The sequence below is a fragment of the Cavenderia fasciculata genome, assembly GCF_000203815.1.
Source record: "Cavenderia fasciculata unplaced genomic scaffold Scf_ET2XIPL01COFD4-5, whole genome shotgun sequence".
Lineage (NCBI taxonomy): Eukaryota > Evosea > Eumycetozoa > Acytosteliales > Cavenderiaceae > Cavenderia > Cavenderia fasciculata.
In genome coordinates this window covers 2583801-2610484 of record NW_004457695.1, presented here as the reverse complement: position 1 = coordinate 2610484, position 26684 = coordinate 2583801, and the positions used below count along the sequence as shown (strand labels likewise).

General features: G+C 37.4%; 9 protein-coding genes across 9 annotated transcripts; 4 read left to right on the top strand and 5 right to left on the bottom strand.

The window, feature by feature from the left end:
• Positions 1-91: 91 nt before the first annotated feature.
• DFA_08604 (spindle pole body component 98) lies at positions 92-929 on the bottom strand (the record flags this gene model as incomplete). The annotated part of the gene is made up of 3 exons (XM_004356039.1): positions 92-313; positions 383-674; positions 757-929. The coding sequence occupies 3 exons, from the start codon at positions 927-929 to the stop codon at positions 92-94; spliced, it is 687 nt and encodes a 228-aa protein (XP_004356092.1).
• A 220-nt stretch (positions 930-1149) lies between these two features.
• On the bottom strand, positions 1150-2605 carry spc98 (spindle pole body component 98; the record flags this gene model as incomplete). Its single annotated transcript, XM_004356038.1, has 4 exons — positions 1150-1283; positions 1409-1883; positions 1954-2192; positions 2263-2605. 4 exons carry the CDS (start codon positions 2603-2605, stop codon positions 1150-1152), a joined length of 1191 nt encoding a protein of 396 aa, XP_004356091.1.
• Positions 2606-2677: 72 nt separating this feature from the next.
• DFA_08602 (uncharacterized protein) lies at positions 2678-3022 on the bottom strand (the record flags this gene model as incomplete). Its single annotated transcript, XM_004356037.1, has 1 exon — positions 2678-3022. One exon carries the CDS (start codon positions 3020-3022, stop codon positions 2678-2680), a length of 345 nt encoding a protein of 114 aa, XP_004356090.1.
• Positions 3023-3594: 572 nt separating this feature from the next.
• Positions 3595-4827, top strand: DFA_08601 (uncharacterized protein; the record flags this gene model as incomplete). The annotated part of the gene is made up of 4 exons (XM_004356036.1): positions 3595-3705; positions 3792-3990; positions 4096-4553; positions 4642-4827. The coding sequence occupies 4 exons, from the start codon at positions 3595-3597 to the stop codon at positions 4825-4827; spliced, it is 954 nt and encodes a 317-aa protein (XP_004356089.1).
• Positions 4828-5068: 241 nt separating this feature from the next.
• mccA (methylcrotonyl-CoA carboxylase) lies at positions 5069-7211 on the bottom strand (the record flags this gene model as incomplete). The annotated part of the gene is made up of 2 exons (XM_004356035.1): positions 5069-5824; positions 5889-7211. The coding sequence occupies 2 exons, from the start codon at positions 7209-7211 to the stop codon at positions 5069-5071; spliced, it is 2079 nt and encodes a 692-aa protein (XP_004356088.1).
• A 298-nt stretch (positions 7212-7509) lies between these two features.
• DFA_08599 (myb domain-containing protein) lies at positions 7510-9709 on the top strand (the record flags this gene model as incomplete). The annotated part of the gene is made up of 5 exons (XM_004356034.1): positions 7510-7621; positions 7700-7915; positions 8003-8305; positions 8386-8512; positions 8599-9709. The coding sequence occupies 5 exons, from the start codon at positions 7510-7512 to the stop codon at positions 9707-9709; spliced, it is 1869 nt and encodes a 622-aa protein (XP_004356087.1).
• Positions 9710-9797: 88 nt separating this feature from the next.
• On the bottom strand, positions 9798-12120 carry DFA_08598 (uncharacterized protein; the record flags this gene model as incomplete). Its single annotated transcript, XM_004356033.1, has 4 exons — positions 9798-9817; positions 9990-10799; positions 10884-11394; positions 11797-12120. 4 exons carry the CDS (start codon positions 12118-12120, stop codon positions 9798-9800), a joined length of 1665 nt encoding a protein of 554 aa, XP_004356086.1.
• Positions 12121-12693: 573 nt separating this feature from the next.
• On the top strand, positions 12694-14082 carry acadsb (acyl-Coenzyme A dehydrogenase; the record flags this gene model as incomplete). Its single annotated transcript, XM_004356032.1, has 2 exons — positions 12694-12819; positions 12928-14082. The coding sequence occupies 2 exons, from the start codon at positions 12694-12696 to the stop codon at positions 14080-14082; spliced, it is 1281 nt and encodes a 426-aa protein (XP_004356085.1).
• An 827-nt stretch (positions 14083-14909) lies between these two features.
• Positions 14910-26628, top strand: DFA_08596 (uncharacterized protein; the record flags this gene model as incomplete). Its single annotated transcript, XM_004356031.1, has 10 exons — positions 14910-14913; positions 15099-15649; positions 15733-16132; positions 16225-17375; positions 17449-20482; positions 20749-20775; positions 21394-21893; positions 21982-22375; positions 22453-25695; positions 25772-26628. The coding sequence occupies 10 exons, from the start codon at positions 14910-14912 to the stop codon at positions 26626-26628; spliced, it is 10161 nt and encodes a 3386-aa protein (XP_004356084.1).
• Between the last annotated feature and the right edge of the window lie 56 nt (positions 26629-26684).

Genomic DNA, 26684 nt, shown 5'->3' with positions numbered 1-26684 from the left:
AACAATATAAATTATGTTGTGAAAGTAAACTAAACAAATCCTATTTTTTTTTATTAGCCTATAATATTAATATAATGATTTATTAAATTTATCATTCATCATCTTGATTAGTATTGGAATAATATTCATTAAAATCCAACATGTATAATAGTGAAATTGGATTGACATCTTGATGAATTTTTAATTTCGATAATTCCTTTTCAAACAAATCGAAATAATGTTTGTAATCATTGGCAATTGAATTTAATTGTGTTTTATAATTTGTCAATTCTCTATTTATCTTTACATAATGTGAATCTGTTAAAATTTGTTCCTAAAAAGAAAAATAAAATTAATTAATGAATGAATGGTTGAAAGAGATCAGACTATTCTTTCTATTTACCTTTTTAATTGCATGAGCCAAAATACAAACATTAGTTTGAAGAGTTGTAAATTTAGTAATGATTGATAAAACCTTTTTAAAACTATCATAACAGGTTTCTGAATTGGTTAGGAAAGTTTTAGTGCCAATTTCATAAAGGAACTTTGAATGTGCTTCAATCAATTGATCCAGGTCTGTAGCTTCATTGACTTGTTTACATAATTTTTCCCATGAGCATTCTATTACTTCAAACATTACATAATAATGGAAATTTGTCATAAAATGAATCATTTCATTTGTTAATAAATGTGATCTAAAAAAAATAACAATAAAAAAAAGAATTTAAATTAATATTTGATTTAAATAAAATGTTACATATTATTAATTTCGTTTACCTTTGAATATCTTTTGTAAAACCTTTTAGATTTGATAAAATATCACTATAGGATCTAGTTTTTCTCCAAATAGAAGTGAGAGAATATTCTATTCTTTTGACACCCCATAGGAAATGGAATATCTTTTTGTATTTGATAATGTCTTGTTTTTGGATGATGGTAGAGACTGGCATGTCAATGTGATATTCCAATGAAAAAATATCCCATCCAATCGAACCGGGTTTCTCCTCGAGCAGTGATATATCGAGTCGTCTGAGTACGTTTTCCGACTCGAATTGTGCATTTGAATTTCTGACGGCACTCTCGAGGATACCGACAAGACGATGACGCGATAGCTGTGACGCAGGCTTGAGAAGATCCTCGCCGAGTGTGTCCATCAGACACTGGATAAAGTCACCTTGTCCAAGCAACATGTATCGCTTGAGTGCCTGCACATGCTCGATAAAGTTGAATCGTCCAATCATGATATCCAGCAGTCTCTTGCTGCTGTGCTGGGCCGTCTTTTCGACGACGCGTGGTAGTTGTAGCTCGAGGTCACTGATCGTGTCGAGTGACGAGAGCGATAGATTGAGTGCACGACGATCCACGCTCCAATACGGCTCCTTGCAACAGTGCTTCATAAAGTTGATTGATTTGCCAAGCAACAAAATACGACGACACATTGGTAGTGGGATGGCAGCTGGTATCATCGTGGTTCGAAGAGCATACTTTTCACGCCACGTTTTCTCTAGTGGCACCGAGCTAAACTTGGCAATGAAAAACTCTTCGTAGGGATCGCTAATCTCACCCTCGAATATCCATCGCTGGATCATTGCCAGTATAGGCTGACTAACTCGCACGACTATATCCTCCAACATTTTCCTAATCTTTGCGTCTCCGTGGCTTGTAAAACAGTGTACATACGACATGGTCTGTCCACCCTTTAGACTTGCCACACCACTAATCAAAGATGCCAAAAACTTGAGTCGCTGTAATGGTTCTTGTATCCAAACAAACATTCCCTTTAATGTCATTGCGATGTGGTTTTCATCTGGTCCATTGTTTGTATTACTTGATATCTCACTCTCTAACAATGCAATGGTTCTATAAAATTCCGTCATTTCATCTTTTACTGCTGCACAAAAACTCTAAACGATATATATATATAAGTATCCAAACATATTCCAATTTGTTTTTTTTGTTTGTTTAAACACATACTTGATTAGTTAAACCATTTTTAGAAAAGGGACTTGTTAAAAATAATCTGATTTGTTTAAATATCCAACCAAATTCACATATTCTTCCGACTAGATCTCTAACACATCTTGGAACATTTACAGATGGATCAACAGAAAATGCATCAATATCTTGATAAAACTTTATATATTTTCCTTCTATTCCTTGTAATACAAATATTAAATCTACCATTAATGATGATTCTGGTATTTCTTCTTGATCTATAAATTAAATTAAATTAAATTAATTAATTATTTGTTTCCAATTTTTGATTTGAATTGATTAATTTACATTTTACATTATCTAATTTATATTGTTGTTGTTGTTGTTGTTGTTGTTTTGATGATTTAACAATTTCTTTGTTAATGAAATAGTTTGTTGTTATTTTTGGAGTTGGTGATGATACGTTTATCATTTCTGGTAGTGTATTTGATTTGGTAATCTTGATTTGTTGATTTTTAATTTGATCTTGCATATTGGTTGATGCCGATGATGACTGTTTTGATACATTTGAATTCATTAATGAATCATCCAATAACATTTGTAATATTACATGATTTCTTTTACAATATTGTAACATATCTCTATACAATTCACCAAACTTTAATAATTTATCTTTTCTTCCTTCATTCATTACTGTAACCAGCATCAAATAGTTAAATATTAGATATTGTATTCTATAGTTATAGTCATATTCATAGTCTATTCATATGTCGGCGCTACACATACATTTCTTTTGAATTTGATCATATAATGAGAAATCATCGATTGGAGACTTTGAAGAATGTGGAAATCTCTCTACAAATACAAACAAGATAGCTTTGATTCTCTCTTTGTATGATATTGTATTCTCTTTGGATTGCATTGGTGGTGCAAACAATTGAATCAACTTTATAACTATACTTTGTAGTTCTCTTGGTGGATGTCCATTGTTTGGTTGTTGTTGCTGCTGTTGCCCTCCTCCGCTACCAGTGCTACTTGTTGATGAAGTTAGAGGTGGAGATGATCTATCTCTATTCGTATTTATATTCATCTGTTGTTGATATTGCATTCTATTCTATCTATCTAATCTCTTTACATGGCGATTGATGAATCATCTGATATGAAATGACCAATTTTGTAGGGTGTCCATTTGAAAAAAACAAAAAAAGGAGGGAAATTAAAGTGTACAACCCTTTAATATAACTATCATCAAAATCAATAGCACACACTCAATCAAATAATAATAATATAATCTATCTATCTATAAACTCATGAATGATAGATGCTATCTATTTTTTGTTTAATGTAATGATCAGACTGCATACTTTCCAAGATTTGTAGTTGAAGAGTGATCTTTTAAGTTAGTGTTCGATTTTGTAGATTGTGGTCATACCCCCTGGGGGGGGGGGGGGACAGATCAGGATCTGTTGTATATATACAATGTAATCGTCATCATCGTATCATGGGTCATGTGACAGCACTGTGAACATCCACTGCGCTGCCAAAAAAAAAAAAAAAACTCTCTGTTTGATTGAATTTGACCCCCTATTGATTAAAAATGTAATTACATTCATGAGAAGATAGACATTAATCACATAACATAAATATATTTAGATAATTAAACAAAGAGAGAGATAAAAGATGTCAGAATTAGCAAAGAAATTCCAAGGTGCATTAGTAGATCAATTTCAGTCATCCAAGGGAAAGATTGTAGTTGTAGATTCATCCCTTATCCCAATCCAAGGTTTCAATGTATGAATGACATTCAAAAAAAAAGAGATAGATAGACATTAGATGATCATATATACAGAGTGTTACTAATACACTACACTTAACAGTTGATATTGGATAATAAAATACAATCAGCACCAGTATTTGATAATGTTGCAGGTAAATACTCTGGATTTCTAGACATTAGAGACTTGGTTTCCTTTTCTCTCTTTATTCACGATAATAATGTACAAGCAAATACTTTGTTGGATGTTGTCAATTTTGGTGTAAAGATGTTTAAACATAATGCTGATGTTACTGTTACTTGTAAATATACAAAAATATAAAATATACAATAAGAATCAGAATATATGATATGATTAGGATGATTTAATTAAATAATTAATTTGTTTGTTTGTTTATGTTGTTTAGATTTGTCAAGAAGAAATCCATTCCATTCATTACAATCAGGAAATAATTTATTAAAGATTGTAGAGATATTGGCAAATGGACAACACAGAGTACCTATTGTAGACAAGGACGACAGATTGGTCAATATTATATCACAATCGACGGTCATTCAATTCATATATAATAACATTGGTACCGATCTATTGCCAGAGTTGAACAAGACTCTTGCTGAATTGACCGAGCTTGGTAACGCACCAGTATTGCATGCCAAGACTACTACTAGTGCCATCGATGTATTCCGTCAAATGGACAACACTCGTAGAAGTGGTGTTGCCATCGTAGATGAGAATGGCCGTTTGGTTGGAGGTACCAGTAGTCAAGACCTCAAGCTTTTCATCACTACCCCTTCCACCAAAGTTTTAGAATCCCCAATCATGCAATTTTTAAATCAAATTAGACAATTAAATAATGAAGATAATGTATGTAATCAATCAAATTTAATTTAATCAAGACATGTTTATTATGACCAATTGTTTATTAATTAATTAATTATTTATTATTATTTAGACCCAAACCAAACCATTATATTGTACATTAAATGAAACATTGAAAGATTTAATTGTAAAGTTGGTAGAGTCACGTCATCATCGTGTATTTGTTGTTGATAGTGAAAGTAGTCTTAAATTGATCAAGGTTGTTTCTATTACCGATATCCTTAAATTAATTGTAAACAAGATTAATTCTCAAAAATAATAACACGATACAATACATCATCCACAAACAACAACAACAACAACAACAACAACAAAACAACATGTAACTTTTATAAAACCCTATCCATCCCATCCCATCCCTCCTTCCCCATTTGACCAACTTACTAATAAGTTGCCCTACCAAATGGAATAAAGAAATAAATAATTATTAATCTACAATCCAAAAAAAGAATATTCTTATTTTGAAATTTGATTTGAAATTTGATTTGATTTTATTATTTTTAAACAATGACGGCAAGTACCTTTTTATCTTCAACAATTTCATTTACATTGAATGGTAAAGATTCAACCTTTCCATCGATTGGACTACGAATGGTGTGTTCCATCTTCATGGCTTCCATCAAAAGGATGGCTTGGCCCTTTTTGACAGAGTCACCAACTTGGACCATGATCTTTGTGATCTTGCCTGGCATTGGCGAGAGAAGGGAGCCACTGCCGAGATCAGCACCCTTGCTAGCAACCTCGAGTGGTTGCGAAAATTCATAGGTGCCTTGGTCATTGTTAAAGATGGTCAAGGTGTCCTTGTGGGCGACGACACTAATGTCGTGGTAGAACTGCTCGCCAATGTGTGCAGAGATATTTTCACCAATGAAACGACCGCCAACCTTGAGTGACTTGCCATCGGGACATGTCATCAAATAGGTGCCATCGTGTTGGTAGGTGACTGGTACGCTGACCTTTTGCTCCTTGTGCACCAACTTGATGTTACGTACAGCATTGTTGTTGACACGGAAGCCGGTGGCCGACTGCCATGGCGAGACGACGCCAGAGACGGTATTTTTAAGTGCAGCCTTTTGTTCATTCAAAAGAATCGACAAGACAACCAAACAAAGGGTGTCATTTGAGTATGGTTTGGGTGGAGCCATCAAAGCCTCCTTGTGCATTGGGATGAATCCAGTTTCAACTTCTCCTGCTACAAATGCTGGATGACTTGAAAGTCTCTTTAAAAATGATATATTTGTATTTAATCCTACAATCTAAAAATAAAGGTTAGGCATATTTCATTCATATTTTGATATTTTGTTTCATTTTGATATTTACATGATATTTATCCAATGAATTTCTAAGATATCTAAGAGCTTTATCTCTGTTGGTATCCCATACGACCAATTTAGCAATCATTGGGTCATAGTAGACGGATACTTCGTCGCCTTGACGCACACCAGTTTCGACACGGAGGGTGTCGGATGGTTGGGGGGTGGTGAGATGGACGAGCTTGCCGGTACCTGGGACAAAGTCGGAGTCGGGGTTTTCGGCGTAGATACGGGCTTCAAAGGCGTGTCCGTGGATGGCGAGGTCTTTTTGGGCGAGTGGGAGTGTTTGGGACTCGGCCACCTTGAGTTGCCATTCGACGAGATCTTGACGGGTGATCATCTCGGTGATTGGATGCTCGACTTGGAGACGGGTATTCATCTCCATAAAGAAGAAGCTGCCGTCTTGTGAGAGGATAAACTCGACGGTACCAGCACCGACATAGCCTACAGCCTTGGCAGCAGCTACAGCGGCACTACCCATCTTTTGACGGAGCTCCTCTGAGAGATGGGGAGCTGGTGCCTCTTCAATGATCTTTTGGTGACGACGTTGCACCGAGCAATCACGTTCAAACAAGTGGACACAGTTGCCGTGGGCATCTGCGAATACTTGAATCTCGACATGACGTGGGTGTACGAGGTACTTTTCAACGAGCACACGGCTGTCGCCAAACGAAGCCTGCGACTCTCTCTTGGAGCTGTCAATGCCGTCGGCGAGATCCTCCTCGCGTTCGACGATACGCATACCCTTGCCTCCGCCACCGAGGACGGCCTTGATGAGCACGGGGTACCCAATCTTGGCGGCCTCGCTCTTGAGTGTCTCGAATGCTTGGTCCTCACCGTGGTAGCCCGGGATGGTGGGCACGTTGGCGGCAATCATAATGTCCTTGGACGCACTCTTGCTGCCCATTGCGCGAATGGCGCTCGATGGGGGACCGATAAAGACGAGATTGTTGCGTTCGCACAAGTCGGCAAACTCGGCGTTCTCTGAGAGGAAGCCGTAGCCCGGGTGGATGGCTTGAGCACCCGACTTTTTGGCCACCTCGATGATCTTGTCACCACGGAGGTACGAGTCCTTGGCAGCAGCTGGGCCGATCAAATAGGCCTCGTCGGCCATCGACACAAACATCGAGTTCTTGTCGGCCTCACTGTAAACGGCCACAGTCTTGACACCACGCTTCTGTGCAGTCTTCATGACTCTGCATGCAATCTCTCCTCTATTGGCAATCAATATCTTGGTGATAGGTGTCACCTCTTTGGCAACAGCCGATGAGAATGATCTATACACCCATTGATTGACAAGTGTCTTGTATGCGTTGTTGAGTGATAACATTATATTGTTGTACTGTGTTCTTGTTGTTTTTGTCTGCTTTGTAGTTGATGACTTAACAAAGTACTACTACTACTATCTATGTTAAAGAGTCCGACAATTGTTGTTTCAAACAAACTACTAATATATTATTAATAAGAGTTGATTGATCGATCACATGAAATTTACTCTTTTTGAGGATCATCTCTTTTGTTCCAAAAAAAAAAAAATTCAAAAAATGAAAGGTCGTCTATTCAATAGATACAAAAGTTTAATTAAACTCATAAGTGACTTACAAAAGTGTAGTATAGTACAGATAATAATGTCAGACATTAAAGATATTCTTGGAGTTACACCAACCAAGGAAGCACCTTCGACTGGGAGTGCTGTTGATTCAATCTTGAAGAAGAAGGTTGTTAAAACACCTAATAAAGGTATGCACAACATTCTATACTTTTAACCCTATATATATAGTATATATTCTAATATCCTACGGATTTATTCCTATTTAGAACCATTAAGAGGACAATCAATTATAGATAGATTACAAAGTACATTTAGAGCACTTGAAGGTGAAACATTATCATTCTCATCTCCAGTCACTCAACAAGCATTCAAAGAAAAGAGAAAGATTAAAGTAAACTTTGAAAAGAGAGGTTTTAGAAATAGTTCAAGAAAAGATAATTTGGTATTATATCATTGGGCTAAATCAAGTGATAAAGTTGATGGTATGTAGAATCTATGGATCCATATGATTGATCATATTTGATTTGAATCATTTTTAATTAAAACTTGTTTGATTAATTATTCTTTAGAGAATAAATATGCAAAATATAATAAAAAGATGGAAGTATTGGTATATACTGAAGAGGAATATGATCTCTATTTAAGAGATCCAAATTGGACAAAAGAAGATACAGATAAACTATTGGATCAATGTCAAAAATATGATACTAGATTTATTATTGTTCATGATCGTTATAATGGATTGGTACCAAGATCGGTTGAAGATCTAAAAGAACGTTATTACAAAATACAATCAAAACTAGTAGAATTAAGAACTAAAGCTGAAGAAGATCCATATCATAATCCATTAACTGGTTATAATTATAATAAGAGTAAGAAATGATTGTGAGAATTAAATATTGTTTAAACAAGAATTAAAATGTATACTAACCTTTCTCTCTTTCTTCTATAGTTTATGAAGTTGAAAGAAAATTACAAGCTGATCAATTATTTCAACTTTCAAAAGAACAAGTACAAGAAGAAAATGATCTATCTGAAAAATATTTTAATATTGAAAGACATTTATTAAAACATAGCAAGTATGTACAGATAGATACTTTATGTAATATTGTTGTAATTATCTATTCATTTTATTAATCTATCTACTTTTTTATGTTTTTAAAAGGGAAAGTAAATCAATTATGAAATTAGCAGCAACAGCAATATCAAATGGACCATTAAAAAGTTATAGTCAACAAGATTTGGCAGAAAAGAGTCAAACAGGAGATTCAGCGATAAAGAAGAGTAAAAAGAGAAAGTCGATGGAGGCATCGTTACAGGCTCAAGATGACAAGATATCGCCTGCTGGACAGAGACAGTCGAATCGTGTTGAAGCAACTCTCTTTGACATGCATATTGGACAACCATACTCTAATGTGATTGCCAAACGTGTATACAATGATTTGAAACAGGATATGATGATTCTACTCGACCTTCAACGATACTTTATCGAGAAACGTTATCATTTAGAGATACTTAAAAAACAAAAAGAATTTTTGGAAAAAGAGATTCAAGATATGAATCTTCCAGAGGAAGCATTACTGTTAGAGGTGGAAGAAGATGAACCCGAGCAACAACAAGTTACAACAGAGCAGACTACCGCTGTCGCTGTTGCTGCAAATAATAATGTTGCCGATCAAACTCCATTCCAAATCTATGGTACTGGTGCTCCAATTGATCCAACTGCTTCTTCTTCTTCAACTGTACCATCATCCACTGTAGATTTATCAATATCCTCTTCATCTGTATCTTTAGCTCCTACTACACCCAAACAATCTTTGTCGGTATCGGTCGACTCTACTTCTTCGTCAACAGTTGCTACACCACTTGCATCGGCTGCTGATCAACCAACTAAAAAGGTGTCAAAGAAAAAGGCACGTGCATTGGCAGCCGAGGCAGAGAGCGAATCGACTGCTGCAGCCGAGGTTGAACAACCCGCCACGAAAAAGAAAAAGACACCTTCCAAATCAACAAAGAAAAGCAGTGCACCTGCAACAGAAGCAACAGATAATTTTACAATCAATGTGGAGAGTATGAGTGATGATCAGTCAGCTGCAGCTGCCACTACCACCACCCCAAAACCATCAAAAAGAAAATCAAAAAAGGCAGAACCAACTCCACCAGTCACTGAAAAGAAATCAGCAAGCAAAAAGAAATCGACTACCACTAGTACAAGTAAAAAGAAATCAACTCCCAATCTTAATTTATCACCTCTTCCTCCTCCTTCTTTTAACTAAGTTAATAAAAATGGATTAGATAATAATAATACAATTTTATTTATTTATTTATTTATTTTAAATAAATGGATATTATTGTCAAAGAAACTTATAGTATTTTGGTGATAGCTATTGATAAATTTATCAATATTCTTTTTTATATCTTTAAATTGTTTTGATTTTCTATCACTTATCAAATATTGGAGCGAAGAGATGTGTCCACTTTGAAGAATAGCAATAATGTCATCGTGGTTTAAAGTGATTTTATAGTTTTGGACAAGATAATCGAGTACTTCGATACGGTCGCGTTTAATTATATCGGCCAACATGGTAGAGATTGAATCTTTGTTCATAAATTTTTTGAGAGACGTGAGTAGCATCTTTGTGATTTCAAAGTGACCATTTCGGACAGTCGTATGAATGAATGTGAAATAGGAATACGACAATGATGATGTATCCAATTTCAAGAGTTGTTGCAAAATATATAGAACCAATTCCATTGATCCAGATCTCATTGCATTAAGTAGTGTCCGTTGTAGTGGTACAAATAGATAGTTGGTTTTAACACGGTGAAGGAGTGACTTGAAGAATTCAATGTTACCCGAAGTGGCAGCAACTTCAAGTAGGCTAGTTGTAAATAGAGTGTCGGGAAACTGTGATAGGATGAGATCCGTTATTTCATAGTGTCCCCAAGACATGGCCGTCTCTAATGCAATCTGTATATGTTCCACTTTGACAGACTCGGCAAATGTATCAGTCTTTATCTGTTCGATGATCCATTTGGCACATTCAACTTGATTGTGTTCAGATGCAGTATTTAATAATCCTAATTGATTGACATATCCATGGTTATTGATGTCTCTAACATCATCTGATGGAGTATAAATTTGATATAGTTTTTTGGTGAATGCCAAATACCCATGTCTGACAGCTACAAAAGATGATACTTGTTGGTAATTTTCTAGTGGAGTATCGTCGTTGTCGTCTGGTGTCTCGTCTGGGCACAGTAGATAGGGAGTATGTGGATTTGTATAATGATTTTTAATTGCACGTCGAATGATATCATTCCAAACCTTATTTCCACGGTCTTGGTAGTAGATGGCCTGCCAGTCTATATAATGATTGGGCATAGCAGCAGACAAGAGTAGAGTTAGTTCTTCCTCTTTCTCTTCAATCAAGGTTGCGAGTATCATACTCTCTACCCATCTATCCTTGTCTCTAATAGTCTTGAATCTCTTTGACTCGATGATCCATCTCATATACACCCATTTGTATTCCTTTTCGTCAATCATGTCCATAGGGGGAACCTTTTGAACAAAATACTCTTTAATTCTCTTTTCTTTGAGGTCTGGATCAAAGAATTTTGATTCAATATAATCGATCATATCGATTGTGTTGAGCGATACAAAGTTGATACATTTCTTTTGCTTTTCAATTTGCTTTTTTAATTCTTTGATGGAAGCTAGTGAATCTGGAAGCGACCAGTCTCGACGGTGGAGCGATTGGATATCCCAATATACAAATGGTAGATCACCAAGCCATTGAAGATACTCTCTAGGACACTCGGTCAACTCTGCCAATGCTTTAGAAGAGAATATCATTTCAAACAACTCGGGTGTTAGATAGAAATGGCTGTCTACCAAGTTATCAAATTTAAATGGTAGTTGTGGCAATGGCACTATTTCTGCTGGAGACGAGGGTGCACACTGCAACCATTTGATAAACATACTGCTCATCTCTTGGCGTTCGCTGTGCAGTGGTGGCACTGTCAGCGCATAGTGGAGTAGACGCAAGAACCCCAGTCTCGGCTTGCTTGAGCTACCCGGAACAGGCTTGTACAGAGGGTCGGTGTTACCAGACAGAATCCAAGTCAGTCGATCGAGTAAAAGGCTCGCACACGGTACAGACCCAACCAAAAAGGTATCCTCTAGTGTCATCAAGTTCCACGTTGCATAGCCACCGTCTTGTTGAGTTCTCGATAGAATCAGTTGCAGTGGATACGATGTCCAATAATTTAGAGCTGCCGACTTGACAACCGACGGACATAGAAAGAGATGACGCATCTTAAAGTATATATAATTGAAAGCATCAATGTCACAATCTTTTACCTTTTTGCACATCAATGCAATGTCAATACTATTGATGGTACTTGTCGGTTGTCTACGAGCCAGTTTGTCTTTGAGTAGACCAAAGTATGAGTTTTCAATCATCCAATGTACACTTCTTATATCTTTATATGCAAATGTTCGGAGTGGATCAGCTGGTAGATTACCATCACTACCCAAACAAATCAATCTCTTGCCACGTACATGTTTAAATATACATTGTATTAAATAAGTTGATTTGAATACTTTATAAAATATATCATTGAATCTATCATTATTAATTATATTGTTATTAATATTTTTATTGTTATTATCTCTGTCTTCCATTATCAACAAAGCAAATGATTTTATTCACAATGATGATCGGTCCATCATAATTAAAATTTTTTTAAAGATACATGTCTTCATGAAAGAATGAAAATAAAGTAGAATAAAAACAATAAATTCATTGTCAGTGAATGAATGTACATTCTTTGGATATTTATTTTTAAATTCAAGGAAGGACTGTACAATCAAGTCTGTTTAATTTTAAAAATATATATAAAATGATCATTGATTTTGAAAATTGGCAACATTACTATTCAATTGTTTTAGAGTAAATCAACTTTTTTCTGTATCTTTTTTTTATCTCTTTTTTGTTTTTTTTATAGAAGAAATCAATTAATTAAATAATGTCAGTCCACCAAATTAATACAGGTAAGTGAATTCCATACTTCTTTGTGATCAAATAAAGATCACTAATTGATTGGTTATCTTCTAATTTTATTTTATTAAATTTACACCAACGCCGAAATTTCCTTCACATCAAACTTCAAGTTCATCGGGATGTTTTAATTTAAAATTTCATTTTTGTTGTTAAAGTTACAACTACATTCAACATAGGTGAAAAGGACAAGGGAAATGAATACATTTACAAGATCATTATACAACCAATGTTTAAAGAGAAATATTCAATTGATCAATAATCAATCGTCATCGATGACGACCGTTGGTGTTGTTAGATCATACTCTTCATCAAACTTTGAGGTTAGTATTTAAATGATGATGATCATCATTATAGTCGATCATATGATATTAATATCTATATCTCTCTCTCTCTCTTTCTTTCTTCCTTTCTTCCCTTTCTTTCAATAGAAAATACCACCAATTACAACATTTACAGAAGAAGAAGTAATGTTACGTGATACAGTACAAAAGTTTGCAAATGAAAGAATCAAACCTTTGTCTAAAAAGATGGATGAGACTGCAAAGTTGGATCAAGGATTATTAAAAGATTTGTTTGCACAGGGTTTGATGGGTATCGAGATTGGTGAGCAGTATGGTGGCACTGCACTCAACTTTATGAGCTCGATCATTGTCATTGAAGAGTTGGCCAAGATCGACCCGGGTGTGTCGGTCATTGTCGACGTGCAAAACACATTGGTCAACAACTGCATCAACCGTTATGGCACTGAAAAGCAAAAGGAGACCTATTTGACCAAGCTGGCTGCCGACAGTGTTGGCAGTTTCTGTCTGTCAGAGGCCGGTAGTGGCAGCGATGCATTTGCACTCAAGACACGTGCCGAAGCCAAGGGAGACTACTTTGTGCTCAATGGTACCAAGATGTGGATCACCAACGCACAAGAAGCCGGTGTATTCATCGTTATGGCCAATGTCGACCCGTCGGTTGGCTACAAGGGCATCACTGCCTTTTTAGTGGATCGCGACACTCCAGGTGTATCAATTGGCAAAAAGGAAGACAAGCTCGGTATTCGTAGCAGCTCAACCTGCGAGGTTGTCCTGCAAGACGTAAAGGTGCCCAAGGAAAACATTCTTGGTCATTTGGGTAAAGGCTACAAGCTTGCCATTGAAGGACTCAACGAAGGTCGTATTGGTATTGCCGCACAGATGATTGGCTTGGCACAAGGTGCGTTTGACAGCACCATGCCATACATCATGCAACGTACACAGTTTGGTAAGCCATTGGCCGACTTCCAGGGCATGCAGTTCACCTATGCCGACTTGGCCGTCGATATTGAGGCAGGCAAGCTGCTAACATACAATGCTGCACGCATGCAAGAGGCTGGACTTCCATTTGTCCACCAGGCCAGTATGGCCAAACTTCATTGTTCGCGTGTTGCCGAAAAGGTGGCCAGCGCCTGTATCTCAATGATGGGTGGTGTTGGTTTCACCAAAGAGTTTGATGCTGAACGTTACTTTAGAGATTGTAAAGTAGGTCAAATCTACGAAGGTACAACAAATATTCAACTTCAAACCATTGCCAGAGCAATTCAATCAAAATATAAATAAATAAATTAAAAAGACAACACCTATTAACATACCAACAGTCATCAAAAAGTCAAACTACAAGCTGTTTGTTGATTAATTGATCGATCTTTCAAACAAACAAATTGATGGTGATGATCAATTTAATTCCTCCTCTCATTACCGAACGATAAGGATAGTTCGAGAGTTCTCGATGAATAGTTAAATCAACCAACCGAGGCCAGCCCAATATATTTATCGGTCAATGGGGCATTTTGACGGGTCAATTATAATCTTGTCCTCAACTTGTTGCAATTGAAAACCCCATCAAACAAATCGAATCGATACGTCGTCGCACGTAGATGGGGGCGACGCCCTTTTGCGTGTACAAAAAGGATGAACTGCTCGAATTCGGTTAACGTGGAACATCGATAGACAACAACTTTGTTGAAAAACTTAAAATTAATTGTTGTGTTGTTGGTCGATGTTGTGATGAGCCCACAATCACCTCACAGATACACACTATAATAAGCAAAGGTGCTTGTGATCAGCTCGTGAACTATCACACACGGTATCCACAAGGTCACCACTCAACGATACTCGGAATAATAATAAGGTTGGTGCCCTCTTTTTCTTTTTCATTCTTTTCTTTGTTGTTTTATTTGATGTTGCTCTCTTTTTTTTGTCTGTTCTGCTGTCTATCTCCACAACACATCAACAGCCATTTTACAGATTTAAAGAATTATTCGTACTACTCTCTGGTTGGTTGGTTGTTTTGTTTTGTTGTAACCTCCTCTTTTAATTATTAGTATTTTATTGTATTTTTTTATCAAGGTTATATTTATATATAACTAGTAATTTATTATTGTATTATGTGTATGTATATCTTTGCATTCTTTCAAAAATGAAACGAAGTGAAGTGAACTTCACACTTTGTTAAATTAATTTCCGATCGATACTGACCTTCGTTTTACTTTTTTTTTTATTTTATAATTTGACCTCTACTCTTTTACTTTACTGCACAGATCATAAAAAAAGGTTATCATTATTATTTGTTTTAGTTATTCTATATATATTATCATCAACAAGTAACAACAACAACAATGTACTAGTAGTAAATGGACAACCTCAAGTAATATCACATACAATCACAAACTCGACTGTCAATATATTGGGTACTGACATGGATATAGCAGTGATGGAGATTGGTTTAGACAGAGACTTGTATCATCATATGGATGTTGTTTGTCCAAATTATACGTGTCAGGGTGTTGTACCAAAGGGTGGTATAGATTGCACATGCGATTATACCGATCCAAATAACTGTCCCAAGACTCCGTCAAACGACCCATCATGTCCACCTTGCGACACGATCTATGTAGACGAGGATGGTGACGAAGTAGAATATTGTAATCCTGGTTACGAGTGGAAGACGATTCAAACCAACATTGAATACGAGTTTACAATTATCAATAGAACCTATTTACGTCTTAAAGCAGATGCTTCCATGTGTCAAGGTATTCGATTCTACCTTGTTCCCAAAACTAATCCAGTTAGATTTCAAACTGCTCCCAATCCTTCAATGGAACATCCTAGAGTTACTACTTTTGATGTATGTATTAATAGAAAGAATAGAATAGTAGAGATATTTCATTTAATTAATCTCTCTCTCTCTCTCTTTTTGCTTTTTAATAGGGGATCATGCAAGTAGGTATTTGTCCAAGTGATAATTATGACTATCCAGGAGTTTATCTTTCATGGACCAATCATACATATACTATCAGACTTATACCAATACACGACAATGTACCAATGACACTATCGTTTATAGCCTATTCTGAAGAGGTGCCCAATGAGGTACCAGTCTCTAATCCATGTGTCAACGTGTCTTCAGATCACGCATGTCTCAACGATGGACAATACTTTTATGGGCACTTGGAAGATGCTGAAATGGCCTTTTATACCTATGCTGTCGACCGTCCCATGACTCTTTCATTTGCTTGTCCTTCAATGGATCAAGATATGGATATTTATCTTTCTGAAACTATCCCATTCCCATATGAATCAAATAATACTTGGAGCGCTGCAAATTATTGTAAGTTTAAACTTAATAGATAGACACGATAGATCGAGATAGATGTTTTTAGATTGGTCTTATTAATTATTATTTTATTTATTTAAATTTAGTTGATGATTTTATAACATTGGATATGTATCCAAATGAAGATGGTAGTCCTATGATATTATATATTGGTATTTATGCCAATTATATAACACCTTTTAGATGTGCAATTACATCGTTTACGAAACCAATTTTAAGGGCACTGACAAATAATACAGTGTTTGGAGGCACCAATATATTGGCGGCAGCCATGGAATTGGACCAGACAGATTACGTGTGGAAGAATATATTGTGGTCTTCAGCCAGCTCCTTTTTTGCCATCTATCCAAAGTATCAATTGAACCCATTCTGGCCATTACCACCATTGCTCTCAAACGACGACCAACACGTCAACTTTTTCCAAGGTCTCGAATACAATGTCGAGAATAATCCAAAACCAAAAACACTACAGACAGTCTTTATACTTCGAAAGAATACACAAGTGTACATGGACTATGAAGCCATTGCAGCATCGACACTTAGGATCATTCGTACATTGGTCGATAGTCAAGGTGCGCCATTGGACGTGGACATTACATTCACACCAGGCAACTCTACATGCAACTATGATGAATTTGAAGAGATCACAAGTCAACTCACCGTCCTAAAAGACCAACTATTCACCACTTATGGATTCAGAGCAGTATCAAATACTCGATTTGCCATTGATATATTGTCGTTGAATGCTTCTTGGACTGGGTGTTCGAAATTGGCCAATAGTTTGCTCGATACGTCCACCACAACCGTCGAGTCGTTTAGCACAACGTGTCCATATGCACCGGGTGAGACAGAGTACTTTACCGATCCGTGTTGTTATCCTGAACTCACGTTTACTCAGTGTTGTCTACCCCGTTCAGTGTCTGTCCCAGTAACCAACTACCTCGGAGTGCAATCCAGTCTTGTCTCTGATCAATGTTCGTCACCCGACTGTACAGCCAGTGTTTTAGAAGACTATTTCAATGCAACCATGACAATTAATTCAGAGTGTGCATTGACCTATTCTAGTTTTTCTCAATTTCAAATGGATCTCTATAAAGTTCAACGTCATTGCAAAGGTACCTATATTCCCATTCCATGTGACAATGATACCATGTGCAGTAATTCAAAATACAAGTGTAACGCTTTTACAAGACAATGTGAAATTCCACCAATCATTCAAGATCAAGAATATTTTTCTGTATGTCAAAACACAAATCGAAACAAACAAATAATAATAATAATATTAATATAATTTATTAATCTTTATTTAGTGTGTAGTTAATAATGTTGGACCAAAAGTTATTTTCATGTTGGCAATTAGTTATAATTTGACAATGCCAATTGAAGATCCAGAATTTATTCCAACATTGTATGAAAAGTTTGTTCATCAAGATTGTTCGTCGAGTACTGGTGTCAAGTACAGAGCATACACTGAATACAATTATGCAAATTCATTTACAGTGTGTTATCCACCAACACAGTGTCTCGATACAACCTGTCCAACCATCCATGACATTTGTTTTGATGGATACTATGATGGTTTTGAATTTACAACCACCGATCAAATAGACAGCTGCGCAGACATTGGGCATTGTAATGACGGTTCATGCGACTGGTCTCTAGATCCAGATTGCCATTTAAAGTGTCCGTCACGACCATCTTTTTGTGGTTATTGTCAAGCCAACATGACAGATTGCTACAACTTTGGATCAACAGTCGCCACATCTCAGTCAGATTGCTCATTGGTCGATTCTGTGTGCACGCTCAAGGACGGTAGTTTTGAGGCAGGTCTAACTGACGAAGAGTGCCGTGACACGAGCGGAACATGTACAGTTCCATGTGGGTATGAATGCAAGGGTGATATCTACACTGGATGTTTCTTGTTTAATATGACTACACAGAGCAGCTGCTCGGCATTTGCCGATACTACTTGGATATCGACCGACAATATTTGCTCCATGCCATCCCTTTCCCAACAAGAGTGCATCGACTATGCAAATGTATCGGGTGAGTTGACGGAATGGTTGAATTGCTCGAGTCTACCCGTATCAGAGTGCGGTCTTCGTCGTGCACCATCTTATTGCTACGTTGAACCAATCGAATGCACTACACGTGAGGAATGCGAAGGTGCTGGACAGTGCTCAGATGAATACTTTTTCTCGACCGTTGCCACCCCAGAATACCCATCGATGTTTGGCAAGTGCGTCCGCGGCCACAAAAACTACCGTCAGTGGGGTATCCCAACGTGTCTTGAATCAGTCGAGAGAGACTCGCCCAACGGGTGCTACGCCGTCGAACCCATGGCATACACGTACCAAGAGTGTATAGAGATGGGAGAAGAGTTCCAATGGTGGGAGCCATCCCTTACAAACAAGACCCAGTGTCTTGCACAGATGGGGTGTTCAGTCATTGACTCTGCACCATACAACCTGCCCAACAACTTTAGATACAATGAAATGAACGAATCACAATGCACAGACTGCACTAACGGTGAAAAGTATCACTCGTGGCAAAACAAGTTTGAATGGACATCTGGAAGATGGTATCCAGGTATCCCCGTCAAACCTACCTGGATCGCACCCCAATACATCAATTCTGCATCAATCAACACGCTACTCGACCACAACGACCTTTCAGATATGCTCGACCAAGTTTACTACACTCACATCTCGAATCTCCTCAGATCATCGTCATTGTGTAGACTGGAGCGTGTTGAAGACAACCTCAACTCGATTGCCTGCTCGTGTAGTGGACCTGGTGGTTCACAATGTTTTACAAGCAGCTCGTTGATTCTCGGTCAGAGCTACCCTTGCGCAAACGAAGAGAGCGAGTTTAAATTTTCATTTGGAAAGATTCAATTTGACAAGAGCAGTATTCCAGAGGCATGCACCAATGTAGTGGTGTCTCAACTCTCCAAACAACTATTCAAAGCACCTCAGACAGAGTCACTCTCATCCAACTTTGTATCTTACAAAAAAACCGATAGTTTTGCCATCTACAATGACAATGGAGCTGCCATTGGTATCATTTTAACCGATGGAATCAAGTTGCAGTCGCCTGGTGTCGATACGTTTACCATTTGTTTCAGTGGAGATATTAGTAGATCGTCGTCATACCCCGTATTTGATATTGCAGCCGATTCATTAAATGCTGGATCTTTTAGAGCATCGTCGGAGCAGTCTGATCAGACAAGTGAAGTCGACGATGAACCAATGTCACTCGTCGTATTGGGTGCCAATATAACAGTGTCTACTGACGAGTTGACCAGTGTAGTGTATTACTGTGCCATGGTCGCACCCGATACAGACACATCCACCTATTTCCTAGTGTCTCGTGTCCAAGACTACCAAGATTTGCCCAAACAAATGTTTGACAAGCAGGCTACAGCTCTCCTCTTTACACTCGCCGCTATATTCCTATTCCATTGTGCGTGGGGTGTACTGCAGCTTGCTGTGACTGGCTACCAATACTTTATCCATTCCGAGGAGCCAAGATTGGTGCACGCACTCATTGCCTCGATCACTGTATTTATGCTTATCAGAACCATCTACTTCTTTTTACTGGCCAAAGGAACAGCCATGATTCCTGTCGCCGACTATGTACTCGTCGTATTACCAACCTTCCTCTATTTCACCTGTTTTACCATCATCATTGTTATTTGGTACATGCTTGTAAAGACGATTGCCAATCGCGGTATTTTCCAACGTATCAGAACGATGATTGGTACCATCAACGGTGTACTCTACATCTTGTTTGTCATCATTGTCTTGGTATTCCATTTTACAAGATCAACTGAAAACAATGGTGATTGTGGAGGTCGTATTCCAATGGAATCAAACGAGACCACTCCACAACGTATCGTATCGATTGTCTATGCAGTGGTACAAGCCATCATATCGTTGATTATTGGTGGTGCATTTGCCTATCTCGGAGGTACCATCTACTTTATGATGAAACGTAAAAAGGTTGCATTGGACTACAAGAAACGTACCAATCAACAGAAAAAGGTGTCGACCATCACTGTGGCATGTTCTATTGGTTTCATTCTCCATTGCGTATTTGTGTTGGTATTGGTCGGCGCTGAACCAAACAATGTCGTATTTACATTTGTCGGTCTGATTGTGACAGAGATTGCCCCAATTGCCACACTCCTCTATTCCTACAAAAAGGGTACATTGTCTGGTATCAGAGATGCAACCAGACGATTCAGTATGAAAGATACATCCTCTCCACCGACCGACACTACATTTACCTCTACTGCCTCAAGTTCATCTGCAAAGAGTGCAATCTCTTCAAAAAGTCTTAGTAGATAAATAATAATAGATAATAATAATAATAATAGACCAATCGATATTTTAAACCTTTTCCCTCCTTTTTATGTATATTATCCAAATCGACCCATATGCATATTTATTAAAATAATAATATAATAAATGCCATAAGAAAAAAAAATAAATAAAATTGGTTTTTCTTTGAGCACAATGATCTTCACCATTTTTGTGCTCACCTTTATACTATATTATGTATGATGTTCTTTCATTCATAGTTGAATCGATCAATTCAGTTTAAAGAACATCAACAACAACAACATCAACAATGTAAACTTAGTTGTTGGATGATTGCTATCATAAACCGAGCCATTCACAACACATGCATGGGTGGTACCCACCTACCCTATCATTCAAGTGGAAGAGGTCGGCGATTCTATTCTATTCTATTTTATGACTCCTCAGCTTCGATCTAGTATCATGATTACCACCATTCCCACATCCACCCCCATTGGATTCAAGACATAACACCAGTCAAGTCATCCTTTTATACCAATATACATCTCAAGAGAGAGAATGGGTTTTTTGGGATTGCCCTCGCTGTCACTTTTCGGTTTGATCAAAAATAAGTGTCGAAGGTCGCTCTATCCTTTAAAACCAATTAACCAGTTTAGGGAATTGAACTTAACCATTGTTATCATTATTACCACCAACAACATTATTATTATTATTATTATTAATTACAACTATCATTATCTATCTATATAAACACATGGTATTCACAGGTATGTATTAAATATACAAAAAAGATAAATCATCTCTTTTAATATTAATATTATTTTATTAACATTAATTATTATTTACTATTATTGTTTCCCTTGTATAAAGCTAAACTTTATTTTTTTAGGTTTAGTTTTCTTTTCATTTTACCTTTTCTATTAAATATAGTTGTCAACCACCACCACCACCAAGTCGATGGATTAAATGTTACATCTAGTACGGTATCATTTAAAAGTTCAAATTTATTGGGTACTGATTGGGATGTGGCACTTTTTGATCTAGAGTTTGACAATGACTTGTATTATCACATGGATGTTATATGTCCCAATTTCACATGTCCAAATGTCGTTCCCGAGGGAGGCATCGATTGCACGTGCGATTATACTGATAAGAATGAGTGTCCCAAGAAACTTGATCAATCGTGTCCTCCCTGTCCAGAATACTTTGGCACCACTTCCTATTGTGAACCAGGTTACAATTGGGAAACCGTCAATGCTAGCACTGAATACACATTCGAATCCAACAAAACAATTAATTTACGTCTCAAGGCCGATGCATTTAGTTGTCAGGGTCTGCGACTCTATCTATCCCAAATTTATGGACCAATGGATTTTCTTGTCAGTGCCGTAGATCCAAATTTTATATATCGTCGAAGAGGGTATGCCGAGGTAAGATATTTTAGATAATCAATCATAATTTATTATTATAATTACATATTAATATTTACTACCATTTATTTACCATTTATTTAATTAGGGGATGTCTCAAATTGGTATTTGCCCTACTGATAATACAGATAAAAGCAAATTTAGTTGGACAAACAACACATACTTTATAAGGATCACTCCAAGGGATACAACAAACAATATATCGTTTACATTTCAAGCATACTCTTCAGAAGTACCCAAGACTGAACCATCAAGTGCCCCTTGCCAAAACATTGCAACAACTCATAAATGTATAAACGATGGAGATTTGGTTTCTGGAGAAGGAGCAACAGGTGAATACCATTATTATACATTTGTAGTCGACCGTCCAATGAATCTATCAATTGGATGTCCAACAGTTGAACAAGACATCAATTCATTTATTAGTGAATCCCACCAGTTTCCAAATTCATCTTTATATAATTGGACTAGTTCATCTAAATGTATGTATAGCACACATCTAAACCATTGTATGTATGCATTTTAACCTTACCTTTTATTTTGTTTTATTTTATTTTAGTTGATGATCTTACAACTATCTATATGGAACCATATGAAAATGGAACTGCTAAAATATTGTATATTTCCTTTCTCACCGTCTTCGAGTCAGAGTTTCGTTGTACAGTTACATCTCATGCCAAATCCATTTTAAGAAAAGTAGTTGATAGTCCTCCTCTTGGTGGTAAATTTCTACTCCGTTCCACATCGGTGTTGATATCGCCAGATGGAAAGGTTTGGAATGATAATGAAAGAGCCGACAGCAAATTCTATGCCGTTTTCCCAAGACTGCTTTTGAACCCCTATTATCCCATCCCAACGATGATGATCGGAGACGACCAACATGTTTACTTTCTTCGAAACATAAACTACTCTGCACCAAACCCAACCAAACCAAAAGCCTTCCAAGCTGCGTTTATCCTCAAAAAGAACGACAAGCAATTCATGGACTTTGACACCATATCTAAATCAAAGTTGAGATTCTCTGGTTATTTGGTCGATAGCCAAGGCATGTCATTTTCAGCCGACGTCCCTTTCCAGGTCAAGAATCTCACCTGCCAATACGACCAATTCACCCAGATTAGCTCTGAGATTGGCGAGATGGGAGACCAGCTGTTTAGCTCTCCCAATTTCAAAGAGGTTTCAAACCTTCGTTTCGCCATTGATATCTTGACGTCAAAAGACCCTTGGGTAGCGTGTACCAGCCTTGCAAACAGTCTCATTGAAACTAATGTCGTCCAAGTCGAATCAAACATCTCTGTGTGTCTCAAGAATGATACCGATCCACTGTACAACGAGGATCCATGTTGTAATGCCGTCAAATCCATTGCACAGTGTTGTGCGCCTTCTCTCGTGCTCACCCCAGTATCCCAGTTTGTGGCCGTGAGGGATCTACCAGACCGTTGCTCATCGCCAGCCTGTACAACCAGTGTGTTGAAAGACTATGCCAATGCCACTGCCACTGTCGACAGTGAGTGTAGTTTGACCTACTCGGATTTCTCAGAGTACCAGTTAAAGATTTATACAGCGTTGCGTGATTGCCAATCTGACGCTTACCGTCCAATACTGTGTAGCAACGATACCATGTGTAGTCATCCAAACTACACTTCCACGTGCAACCTCTACTCGAAAATATGCGAGGTTTCACCTCGAGACCAAGACGACCAATACTTTGCGTGCGTGATCAACCGTATTGGTGTTAGAGTAAAGTACTATCTCAAATCAAGATATAATATCAGTCATGATATTGACCAAGCTCCATTTATCGATGCGTTAAAAGAAAACTTTATCGGCGATGATTGTGCGGCCAACACTGGTCTCGATTATAGAAAGTACTACGACTATACCTCTCAGGCAGCCAAATCCACTTGCTACCCATCTCCCAAGTGCTTGGATATCTCGTGCAAGACAGAGCATGATATATGCTTTGACGGATACTATTCCATGTGGAGCTTCTCATTAGCGGCAAACAATCAAGAGAAATGCGATACCATTGGTTTTTGTTCTGACAGTTCGTGTAGTACCGATACTAATCAAAACTGTAGTTTGGAATGCATAGGACAAAAGGATGAGTTTTGCGGATACTGTCTCAACGATGCCTCTGTCTGCCACAACTTTGGATCAAATGTAACCTGCTCTGACCAATCCACCGACCAAGTTTGTTTACTCGCAAATGGTGAATTTATCAACGGTATTTCTCCACAAGATTGTAGTTCCACCCAAGGATCATGCTCAACTCATTGTGGATACGAACCATCTCGACCATATTGTTTTAATCCAAACATTACATCCGAAAATAATTGTTTACAGCTGTGGAATTCAACCATGTCAATTTGTTATATCCCCTCGTCTTCATTAGAAACTTGCAATTATGCCAACTTTACGTGGGGCTATTTGACCGTTCCAAAAAAATGCTGGACACAACAAGAGTGTGAAGACTTAGGTGGACAATGCTCAGACGAATTCTTTTTCACTCGAAAAGCAACATCTAAATATCCACCATTGTTAGGTAAATGTGTGCATAAACATAATAGGTCATTTGATTCATGTGCAACATGCATCGCAACGGTAGAAAGAGACTCTCCAATGGGATGTTTCAACGATACCCCACAGGTATTCACTCGTCAAGATTGTGAGGCTCGTGGTAGTAGCTACACATGGTGGGAGGTATCGGCAAACAAGACACAATGTCTGGAGAGAAAAGGCTGCCAATTGGTAGACACTTCAAAATTCAACCTCCCCAACAACCATAGATTTAACGAAATGAATGAAACTGTTTGTACTAGCTGCGACAAGAAGGGCAGTACTTGGAAGAACATGTTTGAATGGACACCAGGCATATGGACCCCAGGAATATCCGTTGCACCACGATCAATCACGCCAACATTTATCAAAACAACAACTATCAAGAAGTTATTGGACCACAATGCCTTTGCGACGGCTCTAGATGATGCCTATCAAACCCACATCTCTGATCTCCTCAGATCATCTTCATTGTGTAGGCTGGGACGTGTCCGTGAAAATCTATACTCGATCGTGTGCTCTTGTCGTGGGCCGGGTGGTTCTCAATGTTTTACAAACAGTACATTGGTACTAGGTCAATCCAACCCATGTGCAAATGAAAATTCAATCTTTAAGTTTTCATTTGGAGAGATCAAATTCTCCAATCAAAGTGTTCCACAGGCATGCACCAATGTAGTGGTGTCCCAACTCTCCAAACAACTATTTAAATCGTCAAGACAACCAACACTGTCATCCTCGTTTGTATCGCACAAGGTAAACGATGGGTTCTCTGTCTACAATGACAACGGAGCTGCTGTTGGGATCATTTTAACCGATGGCATTAAAATAGGGTTGCTCGGAGTCAACTCTCTCAACATTTGTTTTATCCTAGAGGACCATTTCAAATCGTCAGTATCTTATCCAATTATTGATATTGCCTGTGAAACAAATGGAACACTTCGCTCTTTGGGTATCACAGACACTCTTCAAGACAACGATTATTATTGTTTCCATTTACAAACAGAGTTTGAAAATGAAGCAACCTATTTCCTCATTCAAAGAATTGAAAACTACCAAAACCTGTCCAATGAACTTTTTAATCGTTTGGAAATAGCCTTGCTCTATACATTGGCAACATGTTTTCTTTTCAACGCTATTTGGGGTTCACTCCAAATAATAGTTGCTTTATCCAAATTCTTCCAAAACAATCAAGAACTTCGACTTGTTCATGCTCTTATTGCTTCTTTGACCATTTTCATGATAAGTATGTATAATTAGAAATTAAATCTTGATATTGTGGTTGTATATTAATATTTTATTCTTTTTCTTTTATTTTTTAGCAAGATCAGTTTATTTCTTTATGTTACCAGGTGGAGTTATTATTGGAGCAGTTGGTGATTATGTATTGGTAGTATTACCAACCTTTATTTATTTTACCTGTTTTACCATCATCATTGTCATTTGGTACATGCTTGTAAGGACCATCACCACTCGAGGCATTTTTGAAAGGATTAGATTAATTGTTGGAGTAACCAATGGAGTTATCTATCTTTTATTTGTCTGTATTGTCTTGGTATTCCATTTTTCACAAGACCCTTACTCTAACGACTGCGGAGGTCGTATTCCAATGGAACCAAACAAAACCACTCCACAACGTATCGTGTCGATTGTCTATGCAGTGGTACAAGCAGTTATTTCGTTGATTATTGGTGGTGCATTTGCCTATCTCGGTGGTACCATCTACTGTATGATGAAACGTAAAAAGGTGGCTTTGGACTACCAGAAACGAGCACACCAACAGAAAAAGGTCTCCATGATCACCATCTCATGTACAATTGGATTCATTCTCCATTGCGTATTTGTGTTGGTATTGGTTGGAGCTGAACCAAACAATATCATTTATACATTTGTTGGAATGGTTGTAACTGAATTGTTTCCAACTTTTAATATTTTGTATGCTTACAAAAAAGGTACATTATCTGCCATCAAAGATGTGACCAGACGATTCAGTATGAAGGATACATCTGAATATACAGATTCATCAAGTACTCGTTCTTCCTCAGCTACAGCTTCATCAAGTTCTTCCTCTTCTTCTTCATCTTCATCTTCCTCTAAAAGTCCAAAAAATAATCGTCACCATCATAACCATAATCACGGTCATAATCATAATCATGGTCATAATCAAATTTCTCCATAGATAATTATGTAAAATAAAAGTATAAATGTAAAATATTCTTTCGATTTATCCTTGGG